Source organism: Podarcis liolepis (assembly GCF_965112155.1).
Source record: "Podarcis liolepis genome assembly, chromosome: 9".
Lineage (NCBI taxonomy): Eukaryota > Metazoa > Chordata > Lepidosauria > Squamata > Lacertidae > Podarcis > Podarcis liolepis.
In genome coordinates, this window is record NC_139564.1 from 51,306,700 (window position 1) to 51,322,880 (window position 16,181).

The 16,181-nt window shown below is 43.1% G+C and overlaps 1 protein-coding gene and 1 long non-coding RNA gene across 53 annotated transcripts in view; one reads left to right on the forward strand and one right to left on the reverse strand.

The window, feature by feature from the left end:
- The window catches only part of LOC310686406, a 109,652-nt gene that overhangs the window by 49,111 nt on the left and 44,360 nt on the right, over window positions 1-16,181 (forward strand). For all 3 annotated transcript variants that reach the window (XR_014515859.1, XR_014515860.1, XR_014515861.1), the window contains one exon: window positions 14,171-14,292. This is a non-coding gene — a long non-coding RNA (uncharacterized lncRNA). The remainder of the gene's footprint in view (window positions 1-14,170; window positions 14,293-16,181) is intronic.
- SORBS2 (sorbin and SH3 domain containing 2) overlaps window positions 1-16,181 on the reverse strand; it is a 184,527-nt gene that overhangs the window by 8,447 nt on the left and 159,899 nt on the right. For 21 of the 50 annotated variants that reach the window (XM_083459667.1, XM_083459620.1, XM_083459623.1 and 18 more), the window contains 3 exons: window positions 12,126-12,932; window positions 9,945-10,139; window positions 7,854-7,961 (listed from right to left, as the gene is read on the reverse strand). The exons of 26 other annotated variants lie outside the window; for them this stretch is intronic. In XM_083459667.1, coding sequence (XP_083315793.1) covers window positions 7,854-7,961; window positions 9,945-10,139; window positions 12,126-12,932 — 1,110 coding nt within the window. The remainder of the gene's footprint in view (window positions 1-7,853; window positions 7,962-9,944; window positions 10,140-12,125; window positions 12,933-16,181) is intronic. 3 more of the 50 variants (XM_083459639.1, XM_083459638.1, XM_083459637.1) reach the window with 1 other exon arrangement.

The window sequence follows — 16,181 nt, forward strand, 5'->3', positions numbered from 1 at the left end:
TGCAGAAGCACATAGAGCCAAGTAGGATATTTGTGATGCAGGCCTCATTTACTGGCTGTCTGCTTCACAAATAAACAACTAAAAGCAAAGCAAACCAACCCCCAAAGCGTAAAAGAAAAGGAGATGCTAGGATTTCTTTAACGCCTTTTGCAACCTTAATTATCATCAGCATAAATATCACATGCCAAAGAAAGCTGTTAAGTGTCATATATACTGCTAGTCTATAAAATGCACAAATGAATATACAATTTGGCATGTTTTTCAAGATGGCCGCCGTGTAAGGTTCCTCCTTCCAGTTCTCTCCGACCTCTTCTCCCGATTTGGATTTTACAACCACTGGAGTAAGCTATTTACTTAAGTTTTGCATTTTGCTAGACAAGTAACTGCTGGACTCTCCACTGGTGTGATGCCAGATTTTAATTAAGTTTGACGAAGGAGGATTGCTTTGGATTGATCTGGGATGCGGCTGTAGAAATGGCGACGAGGTAAGACACATCTGCCGGTGTTCATTTCGAATCCTCCCTAAAATCGGTGTTGCGGCTCTTTCAAGTTCTTGCTGAAGACTGCACCAGGGTGTTGGAGCCCATGCCAGGAGTTCAAATTGCTGATAATCTGTAAAGTCTGCATCGTAAATCAGCTTTAACGAGCAGATAACTGTATCCTCCGGCAGCCCTCGACTCACTGGTTTTCCGCCAGCTCACATCAGCTTGTATTTCTATTTTTACTACCTTTTATTACCTTTTATTACCTTTTAAGCACTGCTATTTTAAAAGACTCACAACGATGGGCCAAGGCAAACGCCTAAGGGACTGTGACGAGGCTTTGCCCTCCCCAAGAGCCAAACAATCTAAAACCGAACCCCCTGTGTCTGGCAAATGGAATGTCCCCACTGATCACTGCTACAGGGTGAAAACTCAGAACCGCTTTCACCCTCTAATGTCACCAGAAACAACGTCAACACCAGAGGAATTACTTTTACCCCAGATTAAAACTGTGGACGGCAAGCTCGGAGGAAGAGGGAGTGTCCCACTGGGGGTGGTGCAGGACGCCGGAGCCGAGGACTGCGCAAGACAAGAACACCATGAACATCTCCACCTTGTGGTCAGAACCCTTAACTGCATATTCAAGAAGATTGATGTGCTATCCTCCCAGCTATGTAACCTTGAACAGAAAATTGATAACCTCTGGTCAAAGTCTAAACCAACTGTAGTTATGGGGGAAATGAAGTGCCAGAGAGCCTTACCCTCAACCAAAAAAGGAAGTGTGATCCCTAAATATAAACCAAATCCTGCACTGAAACAAGCATTGTCTTTGCAACCTAAGAAAATCTGCCTAAACATCGGGGCAGGGTCAGCAAGGTGGCTCACTCTGGATGGGGTCAAAAAGCATCTAAGCAATCTCCTAAACATAGAAATCACACAATGTGATCTCATTGCAGTATTACCTTTGAACCAGCAACTCAGACAACAGAAAGTGATGCTTGCGTTTTACTCTCCAAGGATCCCTTCAGCTATCATCAGGCAGAAATCACTCTTGGCTAGGTATGATATCATCCCAACAAGAGTTTTTATGGATAGCATGATCCATCCCCTTCTACTTGCCGGTAACGACACGGAGCGGACCCTGTCGGAGAGGTCGGGAGCACCTCGGGACATTGAGCCTCCTTTTTCGGAGGATATCCATCCGTACCAAAACTGGACTTACCCCACGTCCCCACGAGCTCCAAAGGAACCCACTGGCGCAAGTAATTCTCTGACCCCACCGGAGGAAAGAGAACTTTTAGCCACCTTTGGCGACCTTCCACCGAGGGAACAGCAAGAAATAATTGATAGACTAGAAGTGCTTAATCATCAGCTCATACATGTCCAGAAGAACGGAAAAGTCCTGCCCACTTCTCAGGATAACCTTGCCAGCTTTTCGGAGTCGTGTTTTAAGGAAGTAGGAAGTCTTCCATACCTCAGCCCAGCTCCTAAACCCATGCCTCCCCCACTTGTGGGCAAATCCCACCGACGCTTGGCAGACCCAGGTTCTGCCTCACAAGTTGGCCTCTCATCCCAACTCTTGATAAATTTTGACTCGCCCCCCAAGAGTCCCCCGCCGAAGAGTGTAACTCAGAGTCCTTTCCATCAAAACAATTCCTTACCTTCCAATCCATCAATGCCGGAACTGGAGTCCTCATATTCCCCTGAGCGGCATAGACCCGACATACAATCGGTACCTGTACGTCAAGCATCCCCAGTACCTTCGCTAGCATCAGGTCAGGGGAGTGTTCCACTTACATCAAAAAATGACCCGGATTGGACTGAAGACCCGGCCGGTCACATAAATCAAATGGTTTCATCGGCGACCTTTAGACCTCGCGGTGGGGCAGTCCCAGCAAATCCTGTGGAGTCTCCCACTGAAGTGTCCGCCCTTGGGCCAGCCAGCGGGAGACCCGTTCTGTCGCCCCAGTCTGAACACCTCACTACCAACTTCAAGATTAGGCACCTCCAGCAGGTGCCTGCCATGCAAAGTAAGATAACTGACTTTTTTGTGGGGTCTGCCCTGCCTCCAAAGAACTCACCTCTCTCCCTGAATTGACAGCGAATTGAACACAACAGGAACTCCCCCCTATCAGTCCTCAGCTGGAACATCGCAGGCTGGAGGGGAAAAAAGCATGAGCCAGAATTCTTGGAGTTTATTAACCTGTTTCATATCATCTTGTTCCAAGAATCGTGGGAAGTAGAGAAAATTGTCCTAAATGGCTTTGAGCTGCTACAACTCCCTGCCTGCCCCTCCCGGAAAGGAGGCCGCCCTAAAGGGGGCCTAATAATAGGCATCTCCCTCAACCTACATTCTAAATTTACTCTACTACAGGCCTTGCCTCCCTACGCCCTTACCGGGCTGATTACGGGGGAAAAGATCTCGCTCCTAGTTACAAATGTTTACTTGCCTCCTGGGGGTTCTTCCCTCGAACTGGGCTCTAAATGGGGCTCGCTAGAAGAGCATTTGCTCTCATGCTATGTTAAGTTCCCTAACACCCCGGCCATTATAGGTGGCGATTTTAATGCCCGCACAGCAGCAAACTGGGACTCGCTGACCAAAGCCAAATGGTGGGTTACCCCAAACCTTGATAATTACGACCTGGAACATATCATGAGGAGAACTTCTAAAGACCACAGAGCAAATGAGGCTGGGGTACTCCTCTATCAAATGGCCATCCGTTTGAATTTGGTGCCCTTAAATGGCACATGCCCCCCTGATATTCCAGGGGATTTCACTCACCTGAGCGTTAAATCAAACAGCGTCCTCGATTACCTGTTGGTCTCTAGGGATCTACTTAAGTGTATTTCCACTTTTAAGATCGAGAATGTACAATTTAGTGATCATCTTCCCCTTGTAGCTAAGCTTTCCCTGAACTGGCAGCAGGAGGCTCATAGACATGCGACCCAGATGGTAATCAACGAATCTCTCCAAGTAAGAGGAATCAAATGGTCGGAGACCCAGGCTCAAAGGTACCAGGAATTCTTTCAAAAAGAAATCCTCAGGCCCCATTCCAACATAGGCTCTGCCTCAGACGAGCATAGCATAGTGTTGAAGCGCTTCCACCATCATACGACTGATCTTACGTCCTTCTTTAGGTTACCACCCAAAAATTTAAATCGAACCGAGTATACTCACGGTGCCCCCTGGTATAATTCTCAGTGCAAACAAGCAAGACAGCGCCTCCGTGCTATATATAATGTATATAAGATCTCCGATGCATCTACTCTGCCAGCTAGTTATGCCCAAGCCAAGCAAGTCTACAAACGCACGCAGAAAACCGCCAAGCGTGAGTGGCAACATAATCGTTGGCAGGCTTTGATTACTGCTTCAAAACCACACAGATCCAGGGAATTCTGGTCTTTGATTAACAGAAGGGTGAGGAAATACCCAAGGGCAGTCATCTCTGCACCGACATGGGAATTATTCCTGAAGAAATGCTTCTCACAGGCAGATGCTCCCTCCGACCATCTGATGCATCTGTTTACCCACCTACCTATCTGGCCTCCCACCGATCCTGACGAAATAGCCAAGCTAATAGCTCAGCTGAAACCGGGCAAAGCCCCTGGGCCCGACTTGATCCCTGCTGAAGCCATCAAACTACACCCAAAATGGTGGGCCGGCATCTTGGCCAAAACCTTCGATGCAATCAACACTTCCGGTCTCATCCCCAAAGTATGGAAGGAGGCCATTATAGTACCAATTCATAAAAAAGGTTCTCCAACGGAGCCGGAAAACTACCGCAACATCAGCCTCCTCTCGATCATAGGGAAAATTTATGCCAGCTTTTTGCTGACTAAATTATTGCGATGGGTAGATGAGACTAACCAGATTGGCCACGAACAAGCAGGGTTCAGAACTAAACGTTCTACAACAGATCATGCAATAATTCTTTATCATCTGGCATGGAAGTACTCTTCCCCTCCCCGGGGCAACCTCTGTGCTGCCTTCTTAGATCTAAAGGCAGCCTTTGACAGCGTTCCTAGAAATATTCTTTGGGAGAAACTTGCGAAACAGGGCATTGATAGAAGACTCTTATGGCTCATAAGTCAGCTCCACGAAGGTACCTTTGCCAGAGTGAGACTTACTCCTGCGGGCGACCTCACAAATTCGATACCAATAAACAAGGGAGTGCGCCAAGGATGTATATTGGCTCCCTGCCTATTCAACCTTTTCATCAGCGACATGCGAGCACCTCTAGTTAACTCATCTCCAAGTACACACGCGCCTAGACTAGCGGATTACCGCTGCCCACTCCTTTTATATGCGGACGACGCGGTAATTCTATCTTATACACGTGTTGGACTAACCAGAGCTCTGAAGATCTTTGCCACGTATTGCCAACTCAACCAATTAACCATCAACCATGCTAAGTCCAAGATTCTGATCTTCTCCAGAAGCCGGAGATTATACAAATGGAAGCTTGGTGGAGCAAAAATAGAGCAAGTCCTAAAATTTCAATATCTAGGAGTTATTTTTCAATACAACTTGGGATGGAAAGCTCAAATTCAACACCTACTTAACAAGGCCAAAACCCTGTCATATGCGCTCCTCCGATTTTTCTTTTCGGATGGAGCTCTACATGTTCCCTCGGCCCTAAAGGTGTTCAAGGCAAAAGTGGTTGCAGTGCTTGCTTATGCTGCCCCGCTCTGGGCCGTGATGACAGATCTTGCTCCCCTTGAGACTCTGCAAAGCCAATTCCTACGCCGGCTCCTAATGCTCCCCCTGTGCGTAAGCAACGCAGCCATGCGACTAGAATTGAAGATCGCATCCTTAGAAACTTGCCTGTGGAAGCAAGTCTTCAATTACTGGTTATCATTGTGGCATAGATTACCAAACCATTACCTTGTCCAATGCTTATGGCGAGATGAATACTCCAGCCTCTGGACTAGTAAAATTCATGCCAAACTCCTGAGCTATGGAATCTCTCCTTCAGATTCCCTAAAACTAGATCAAATCACTGCTCAAAGACTGATCCGTCAAAGACTGGATGACATCGACTTGCAGCAAAATTATACGCTGGGGGGAGGTGTTTGTTCGCCCCAGAACATTGGTATCACTTTAACTTATTGCGTTCCATCATACCTCTCCTCCCTTTCGACTGTTGCCCATAGACTGGCCTTCACCAAAGCGAGGTTCAACGTTTTCCCCTCCAATGTCCTGAGACATAGATTCTCAAAGGGCCAAGTCCCCGCCACGTGCGAATGTGATAAGGTGACGCCGGAGTCGCTCCAGCACATTATGTTCACTTGCCCCCTGTTCAATGTGCCACGGGCAAATTTGTTGGGATCAATCATACAGAAACTAGAGGGCACCCCACCAAAATTCCACCTTGCCCAAATCTTGCAGGATAAGGATTCCCACACGACCCTGAAAGTGGCTAGGTTCCTGGTCGCTGTCCTCTCCCAAAAGCGACGCCAAGGAGCGCTACAAGCTAATTAAGGCGTAGCATGCCTTTCCATCTTATAGTATTTTATTGTTATAGTGGTGTTTTAGCGACTGTTTTTTATTTTCCCCACGGCACAAGCCGTCACTTATGTGTTGTTTTTACCTGTATGGGCCTACGGCCGCAATAAATATTATCTATCTATCTATCTATCTAATATACAATTTTAATCCAGACAAACAACCTCAGACAAGCAGAAAGCAAATCAGTGTGAATAACACTGACCGAACAAGCAGCCATTCCTTATGATTGCTCAATACCACATTCTTGCAAAAGTACTCTCAGATATCTAATTGGCAACTACCACATGCTATGTTTGTTAATGATACTGCCTAGTTCTGAGAGGACTGTGGAAGGTTTTTTTAAAAAAACAAAAATAAACTATCCCATAGGGAATGAGAAAAGAGAAAAACAAATTATTAAAAGAATGCAGATAAATTATCAACACGTAGCCTTTTAAGGGGAAAATGGTAACCAATGCCAGTATAAAAAGCTGAAAAGCAATTTTCATTTCCTACCACGGATTGGCATTAATTAAAGTTCTGAAAAACAAACTGAATATTTTTAACATAAAATAAACTGCCTTTATTGAACAGAAAGGTAAGTAAACATACATAAATACCCAGCAGACTTAGTGTAACAAAATAAATATGGAAGTTTTCAAAATATAAAAGGGAATCCATGGTTTAGAATTCATGACTTGAAGTTCACAGTTCAAAAGAACAGCTATTAGGGTATATTTATGTAACTGTCTCATAGTTTGATTTTATGTGGATCCTGATTTTATGAATGGACCACCAATGATGGACATGAAGTGAACAATGTAGTCTGAGCTTTTTCAGATCAGTATAACCCAATTCCATCTTAAATGCGAGAGAAAGGTAGTCCTTGGACTTGCAGGACTGGACTTGCAATGATTTGTACCAATTATAGACGCTAACTAGTCTTCAAGATGGGTCTATCAAGAGTACAGTAAAGTAATCAAGTCTCGGGATCATATGGTCAACAAATGGTTGATGAGAAAAGAATATAGCTTTCTTGGTAAAAGGCCCTTGCCTTTTACAAGCCTCATAAATAATTAAGCCTCATAAATAAGCATCCAATAGTTTTTCCGTGTAACTGTACATGATTGTAACACTATAAAAACACTTACATTTTTTTCAAACATAAACATCTTAATGCAAACATGATCATCTCTGACTCCTTCTCTTGTAGTTCAGATAAATGAAGTTTGTAATGTATACAAAAACGATTAGATTCAAATATGTATAACATTTGGTTTGTACATAAAATGCAGAAATCACACACATTACTTTCAAAGACAGAGTATGGACAATTATAATAAGAAATTGAACTGTATAGAGGATGCAGCTTAATGTGAATAAGCAAGAAAAAGCTGATGCAGATGGCAGCTCAGAGAATCAGTGCGATGAAAAAGCATGGTGTCAAGTGAGTGCAACATATGTTGCCATAGCAGCAAAATATTTTGGTGTGTGTGTGCGATCATGCATTTGGAAACAACAAGGAACAGCAACATAGACATTACGAATGAGGTCTTCTTATTTAGTCTTTGCAAATGGTCTCATAAGTAAGATACTTAGAAATGAGAGGAACTACTTAAGAAGGAAGGGAGAGTTAAACACAGATTGGTTAGAGAAATTGCTTCTTTTTAGGGCTGTTTCACACATACTTGCAATTTACAATTCCCCAGCAGAACGGTCCAAATCAAGAACAGCTTCCTGTGGCCTCCACACTTTTATCACTCAAGCTTTTTCCATTTTAAAGAGAATTTACTTAAGCATGTGAGCCCCAGACTTCACAATGAGAAACCAAATTCCTTATGCTAGGGGAAACCTGGCAATATCAGGGCCATATGGTACCATACCCTATGTAAATAGCTGTGCCCTCTGACTGGCGAGCTGCAAGATCTCCTTGTCATAACAGGGCTACGAGGAGGTTTGCCGATGACAAATATCTCTCTTTTTAAATCGGCCTGGAAAAACCATAAACATGGGGGTCAATTCATCTAAAAGTCTAGACGGGCAATTTTACTGTTGCCATATCATTCTCACTTGCAAGCTGCACAAACCAGCTTTCAAATCTCCAAAATGCCCTTGTGCAAAAAGACATGCACATCTGTTAATCCACTGTGTCGCAAAGCTATGATGATCATTTTCCTTAATGCAACACCCCCCACCCCACCCCACCTCACCCCACCCCACCCCCATCCTCAAGCACTTAAAAATTGCAATGCCTACCAGTCTACCTGGGGCAGAAGATCCTATCACAAAATGCAGCACTGTACATTTTCAAGTTTAATAATGGAGCAACCTCAAAAGCAAACAGCACTCATAGCCAGGAGGAAAATATTAGTAGCTGAGGCATTATAACTCTCGAGAGATTAAAAGGAGCTCATTGCGAAAATCTGACGTGCATTCTAAGCATCTCAATGTGTCTTTTGCATGAGTGAATATAAGTAGAGAGGAAGTGATATATGAAAGGGAGATGAAGCTGATTCCAAAGCTTGACTGAGAAGATGGGTGTGGAAAAACAAACAAACAATTACAGGATTCTAAGAGTGCCTTTGCACATTCCAATAAGTGTTGAAGCAGACAGTGTGGGTCACACATTCCTTCTGCAAAATTCATAAGCATTCTTACAAAGTGATATATATATATATATTTGAGTCAAAAAGCAATGGTTTATTATTTCTCAGTGCCATTACACTAGTTCTTGTTTCAGTTGTAGTACCTGCTAATGATAGAACAGGCTAAAATGCTAACTGGATTTGTAGCATCATAAGCAGTGCATGAATAATATTCTCTTGCAGGAATTCCTGCAATGGTGGGTTGGATAGCTGTGAATAGACCGTGCCACTGTGAGTGGCTGACCAGTGTTGGTAGGAATAGCATAATTCAATGAAAGGGAATAAGGAGATTTCAGTTCAGATTGGCTACACCTTCCCCCCACATGATTCCAGATGTGTGGTATGCTTTTGATCTAAAATGTCTGTATGTGAGTTCAGAAGGGTTGCTATGAATGCTTTATAATTGAGCAATATGGAAGTGGTATCAACCTAGGCCGAGTCTAACCAGGTACTTCACGATGAGACACAACACCAACCTGGCAAGAAGCCCTGGGTCTCCTGAGTCCCTTCCTATGAGACTAGGTGTGTTATCAAAAAGAAAGTCGTCTAATTATCTGTTTGCTGGTAGGAATGGCAAGGTACCTGAGGCCTGTGATAACCTCTTCCACTTGTCCATTCCCGTCGGGACTTCCAAGACCATGGTTCTCCCTAGTTAGTAAGTTGTCATGTGTATGGGGATCCCAGCTATGCTGGTGTCTCAATTCTAGCCTGGCTTTGTGTACTCCTAGAACTGACTTGGAAGCCAGGCAGGCAAGTGTAATTTGGCTCTCAAGAATAGGAATGAATATGCTTGCTATAAGAGTAAGAAATACATATGCATGCTAGGTAGCTTGTTCAGGATTTTAATGAGTTATTTATGTTTATACTAGCCGAGTAGATAAAAGTCCACACCATAAAAGTCAATAGTGATTTTCCAGCAGATTGGATGAAGGGCTTTGGATGAAGTCCTTACTGATAAAAATTTGTATAGCAAATGTCTTAGTAGTATTAAGGAGGAATCAAAATCTAGACAAGAAAAATTGTAGGAAGTAAGGACTGCTGATTTATATATTTATTGTTTGCCATGTCCTAATTCTGATGCACTGATTTCAGTAGTGACATAACTTTTGCTCAGTTGCACCAGTGTATGAAGATTGGAGTATTTGGTGAATGGTGTATATTTAAATACTTGGGGCTACAACGTTTTGATCTGACTGCATGCTTATGTCATTAAATGTTAGTCACCATCAAATCTGATTTTAAATTATTAGGTTAACCTCCAGGCTTCCTGAATGTCAGGCATTTGAGAAAGCATGCAGCATTTCATATTCTAACAGATATTGTTGTTACCTTTAATTTTGGAGAATGTTTCTCCTGTCTGTATGACAGTTTGGAAAGGAGAGGGGGTGAGTGGGTGACAGCAGGCTTGGAAGATGTAGAAACGCATTCAGAGAAAGATGTTTTGGCTGAGTGAAATGGAGGACTGGAAGCAAGGCAAGAAGGAGAGGTGGAAGGTGCTTGCGTCTCATAGGGAAGTGAAGCTGGCTTAAACATTTAAAGAAAGACAACAGTAATTGAGCAGAAGAGCAATTACAAAGGGAGCAATAAAGCAGAGAGAGGAATACTGCACCACCACCAGTGAAAGGAAATGAGACACCCCCAACCTTCCCACCCATTGCTGTCTTCAGTAGGGTTAATTGAGTACATATAGGACAATGCAATTATTGGAAATACATGGATCGATCTCTGTGCTCAGCAGGACTGTTTCCTATCTGCTTACTTGAATAGCAGCTCCCTGTTCCTGGCATAGTGGGTCCCTGCTCCTGCACCTCACAGTGCAGCAAGCTGCTTCTTAAATGCTCCCACATTTAGAAAGCAGCCTACAGTGAAGGTCAGGGAGGAAAACAAAAGGCTTGTGCATGTAGAGTTAACAAGTATGCCTGGAAAATGTTTGCTGGATTGCAGCCCTTGTCTCTCTTGGACAAGGATAGCCAATGCTTGCATTCTTGCAGGTGGCGAAGGCATATTCTGCTTCTCAGAAAAGGGCCTGAAGCATGTTTTGTCATGCAAACTGATCACTCCATGCAGGTTCAGGCTTTAACACTGTTGGGAGCAAGTCTAACCCTTCAAGCGGAATGCAAGTGACCAGGGACCACAACAGACACACTGTTTTTGCTGCCTGTGTGTGCACAGTGGTGATGCTGGAAAACAAACACTGGGCAGGCCATTATAAATGGCTGGTTCCACAGCTGGGATGCTACATACAAATTCTTAAGAGAGATGTAACATTAGACGGAAGACAATCTTACAAGCCAAAAATCCTCCCCCCTTTTCTTATGAGTAAAACTGTGGGAAACATTTTATGACAACTTGATTAAAATTCAGTAGAGCCACCAGGGACTAATTAGAATGGCACTGGGGCCAGACTCAACTGCTGCCAGTTGGCAGTTTCTAAAGCTAGATGGTTCTTTTTTGTTATCAAGCAAAGCTCTGTGCTCAATGATTGTGTAAACTGGCTACCCTCACCCTTCATGTGGTGGGGCAAGCAGAAGTTGTTTGTGGCTTGCTCACATTTCAAGGAATTCAGTGTTATACACACCATGTGTAGGTATAAAGTATAAAACAGCATTAACTTTAATGGGTATTCTGGGTAATGCTTCCCTTATATCAGAAACCTATGGGGAATTGTTCAAGTTAAGTAGATCAGGGTAGCCAATGCAGTACCTTCCAAATGCTGTTGGATTACTGTTACCTGACTACTGGCAATGCTTGCTGAGGCTGTCAGGAATTTTAGTCCAATGACATCCGGAGGACATGTTGGTCACTTCTGAACAAGAGAGTGACCTATAAATAAATGGGCATTTCCTGAATGACTTACTGTAAAGTTTTCGAGTCAAAACTTGATGGCATGTTAAAGGTGTGTGTCTCTGAATAAATAGCATCCCATGGTGGTGCGACTTGAATCAGTGCCGTGTGTAGAGGGAGAGGTGTTAATTATCTATTAAAAGCCAGAAGTTTCTGTTTGCCATAGGAGAAGAGATGGTATAGCTACAAATAGCATTTCCCCTTCTGGGGCAAATTGGCCGCTGTGGTCTGGTGGTGGAGCATTTGTATTGGGGAAATTGCATGGGGGTGACAGATTTTACACTCCTTCCTCCCTAGGAAAGTATGATCACATTGGCATGTCTTCTAGTTTGACCAGGAGTTGTGCCAAACTACTTAGTGCCCATCAAAGGAACCAATGGTTTTTCATTCCTGATGACAGCCACAACTAATGGCGGCTAGCTCCAGAAGGAAGGAAGGAGAGACTTTATTCAGTTAGGGTAAACTAAATTACAATGTGACATTTCTTCCCATCTCCAAAAGAAAAGAACTGGAGAGAGGGCTTGTGTGTTAATGTGCATGCTACTGTTCTCAAAATATTCCAGTTTATACTAGAAAGGCACATGCAGGCAGAATCACACACAACAGAAAGTTAAGACTTGAATTCATGATGAGAATGTAGGAGTTTATCTTAAGAAGTTTAAATACCTCTTTTTTAGTATCTGGTGAACTGTCCCCTTCGCAAGGTATCATAGGTTCTCTCTTAACTGATATGAGTGACTCTAAATTGTCATGGCTCAGCTCTTCCTCTATATGAAGCCTTGCCAGTTGTTCTGTTACATCAGGGGCACGCCTGTAGAAACCTGAATCTTTACATTTTGACCGGCCCCCTTGGATTATCGCTAGCAGCTCTTCACAGATTTCTTCTTCTGGTTCGTCAGTCTCCGTCAGGGTTCTGAATAATGGGTCTTCTTTGGAGAGAACAAGAGTAGGGCCTGCTATTCCTTGAACTTCCGGAGTTGTTTGTGAGAAATTTTTCCTTTCCTTGGTGAGGCTTCCTCTCAGCTCTCTGAAATTGCTACATTTACTTTCGCTCAGATTTACACTATTGGTAACAGGCTTACGCACGCTGTCATGAAACCAGGTTGCTGGAGGAGGTGATTTACAGGCAGATGAAGAAAATGGCTGAGGTGAAGTTGGAGATTCAGGGAAGGAGTGGGAAGCCTTTGGTGAGGTAATTGGAACAAAATGGTCATGCTTTACTTGAGGAGTGATATTATCTGAATGCCCCAGCACGCTCTGCGGACCTGTCAAAGCTAGAGTGCCAAGTTCCTCTAAATCAGAAAGAAAGAGTTTGGGAAAAGGTGGAGGAGTTGGGGAAGGTGTGCTTGAAGGTGAGACGGCAAGAGTCAGTGACAACCATTCATCGGTGACAGCCTGAAGATTCCCTTTATTAGAATCTGGACAAGGAGAGGATCGGTACCTGAGAGGAGGGGATGATGCTTTGGAATCCAACTTGAGAAATAAGGGAAAGCATAGAAATTAAAACAAAGTGAAAAAAGGCAATGGGCTCAGGTAGGTGTGTGTGTGTGTGTGTACACACACGCACACCCCCCATGACATCTCCTAGCCATAGGATATTATTTCATTGAGCATAAATGTCTGAAATCATTATCACATGAATCAGAAGAGCAGAAAAGCATATCTGAAAAGTGAAACTGTATCAGGTTCATGCCCAGAGCTTAAATGTCAAACATCAAGACAGATCTGAATCACTGAGTTCATGAAGTGAATTTGATCCATGAGAGTTATGTTCTCTCTACTGTCCTTTAGTAAGCCTATGACTAACGGTCCAAATGTTATTGCCAGAATTCCCCAAACCATAGCTATTCTTATTTTTAGAGCAGAGTGGTGCTGTCAAAAAAATAAAAATGCAGCTCAGATTGGGGTACTATTAAATACTAGTAAATATTAACACCAACTGGGCAATCTCAGGTTGTGCAAGCATTAAAAAAAAATCATCACTTGACATGGAAACTTTGCAGAAACATTTTAAATACAACTGCATACTGCATTTGACGTATAATTACATGTCTTTCGAAAGTATACAGCATTCCGATGCTACTTATTGCACATCATAGACAATAATTGTAAACACACACAGCCATATATTTTGAATATCCTTATTGGCTGAATCATATTGTAAAATTAAATATTGATTGAAGTTTCCTTCTGGCAAAATAAAGGTCCTTTTTGTAAGAACGGGAAGAGTTGGGATTCATACGTATATTGCATCGGTAGATATCCATTGCTTCAGTAAATACTGAAAATGTAGTTTTTGTTATTAAAACTCAAAATTAAACCTTCATTTGAAAAGAAAAGAAAAAAACTTTTGAGATAATTCTTGGAATGATTGAAATCAACTCTAGGGGTAAAGGGAGGCACCTTATACAGCATCAGACCACTGGTCTATCTAGCGTGGTATTTTCCGTACTGATAGGCAGCAGCTCTCTAGGGTTTTATCTACCTCACACTAGCCTTCCCCCTTCCTCTCCCTCTCTGCACAGCAAGAGAGAGACAGAGCTCCTTGCGATAGCTGGTAGCCAACTGCCATTCTTTTCAACCCTGCTGCCACAGCTGGGGTGACACAGTGTCAGGATGCCACTCTGAGGAACACTCTTGCAAGGAAGAGGATTCAGTGACCCTTGAGCAGGAGGTTTGGCAGAGCTCTTTATTCTCTTTTTCTCTTCCAGGCTTGCCCTCAGCCAGGTCTCAGTGAAAAATACCTAGCCAGTATGGGCACCAGCCATATATAGATCCCATAGGGCCACTCTTCTCTTTCCATGATACAGGCTACTCCTGCTTGCACCAGTTGGTATGTATGGTTGTGGGGACAAGTAGGCCATTTGGATCTATATATGGGAGGGTGTGTGCAGGCCTGTGAGGGCAAAGTGCAAGTGAGCAAGGGCAAGTGAGCAAGGAGAGGAAATTGTTTCATAATTTTCTCTGTGATGCAGTTAGAGCAATGGTCCTCAATTTTATCATTATTAGGGACCACTTGATGATTGCTGGGGGCCTCAGACTACTTACTACAACCTTTTAGCTCTTCAGCACCACCAGTGCAGTATTGTGGAAATGAGGTGTCTGAGGTTGAGAAAAGTCCTTTTAACTGGTAATTTTTAGGGGAAAATAAGTAAACAGCATTTTAAAAAAATGAAGATCATGGGTCATAGGCCAGAGCCTTGCTATTTTGAGACATCTGTCCATGGTCAAAAGAGACTTGACCTCAGTCATTAGGAAAAATCAGGTGCAGGGCCAAGTACAGGCGATCTCTACTGAAATATAACCTTTGTGTAAACCACAAAAATGGAGCTTGCCGACCACTAGTGATCTGTAGGCCACAATATGAGAACCTCTGGGTTTGAGGATGATTTGAACTGATTACATGGTAAACATTAAAAGAGTTCATCAACTATATTTTTGGTGCTCAGAAGAGACAAGAGAAGTGGAGATGGAAAGAGCTCAATTGCTAGTCGACATATGTTTTGGACACATAGAGAGGGAGAAAATGAATTCTGTTTGCAAAATTTTAAAGCTTTTTTCAATTAGCATCCCTCTAGTAATCATCTATAGATAGAAAATATTATGAACAATGACACATAAAGTGATAGTTCTCCACTAACATCCTATATATTTATGGATTGAAGAGATTTTATGGTGGGTGGTGGTGGTAGTAAGAGAGTCTATTCTCTTTTGTTATGAAACATTTAGGTGGAGAGTGTCCATCAATTGCTAGCTGCAACTGTATACTAGCAAAATACCCTACTGACACCTGCACATATTAAAATGCTGGAGAAACTGCAATTAATAGTACATCACAATGACAGTAACACCTCACATTCAAATAGTTTATCATAGTGTTAATCCTCTTTTGTTCAACATCTGACATTACAAGAGCTGCAGATTTGAGATATGATTTTAGGACAGAAACATGGCTTGATGGACAGGATGTAGATTGTGATCCATCAGTGGACTGCAGAATAATTTCTGATGAACTGTTGCTGCTGCCCACGCAGGTCCTCAACAAAAAGGACAGTGAAATGCACACAGCACTGGCACCATACATTTCTGTATAAGGATGCCCATGCCTCTGTAGCACCAAGGCAGTCTATTCAAAGCTACCTGTGGGTTGCTGCCACTTCTACTAAGCGATAGTATAAGTATTGCCTGTTGTATGCTATTTTAAAGAATACAGTGGTGCCTCGCAAGACGAAAAGAATCCGTTCTGTGAGTCTCTTCGTCTAGCGGTTTTTTCGTCTTGCGAAGCAAGCCCATTGACGGATTAGCGGATTAGCGCTATTAGCGGCTTTTAGCGGCTTATCGGCTTAGCAGATAAGCGGATAAGCGGTTTAGCGGCTTAGAAAAAGAGGGGGGGAAGGAAAAACCCCCCGCAGGAACTCGCAAGACATTTTCGTCTTGCGAAGCAAGCCCATAGGAGATTCGTTTTGCGAAGCACCTCCAAAACGGAACTCTTTCGTCTAGCGAGTTTTCCGTCTTGCAAGGCATTCGTCTTGCGGGGCACCACTGTACATGCATTACTATGCACATCTCCTCCCGTTATACATATTTTTATACACATCAGTTGGTTGACAAACTAGAAGGCAAAATTCAGAGAAGTGTGAATTTTGAAGGATAGCTTCATTTTTGTTTAGGCATTGTTTTGGGAAGTGCAAATTAAGTAAGTTCACCTTAACCTGAAAACTC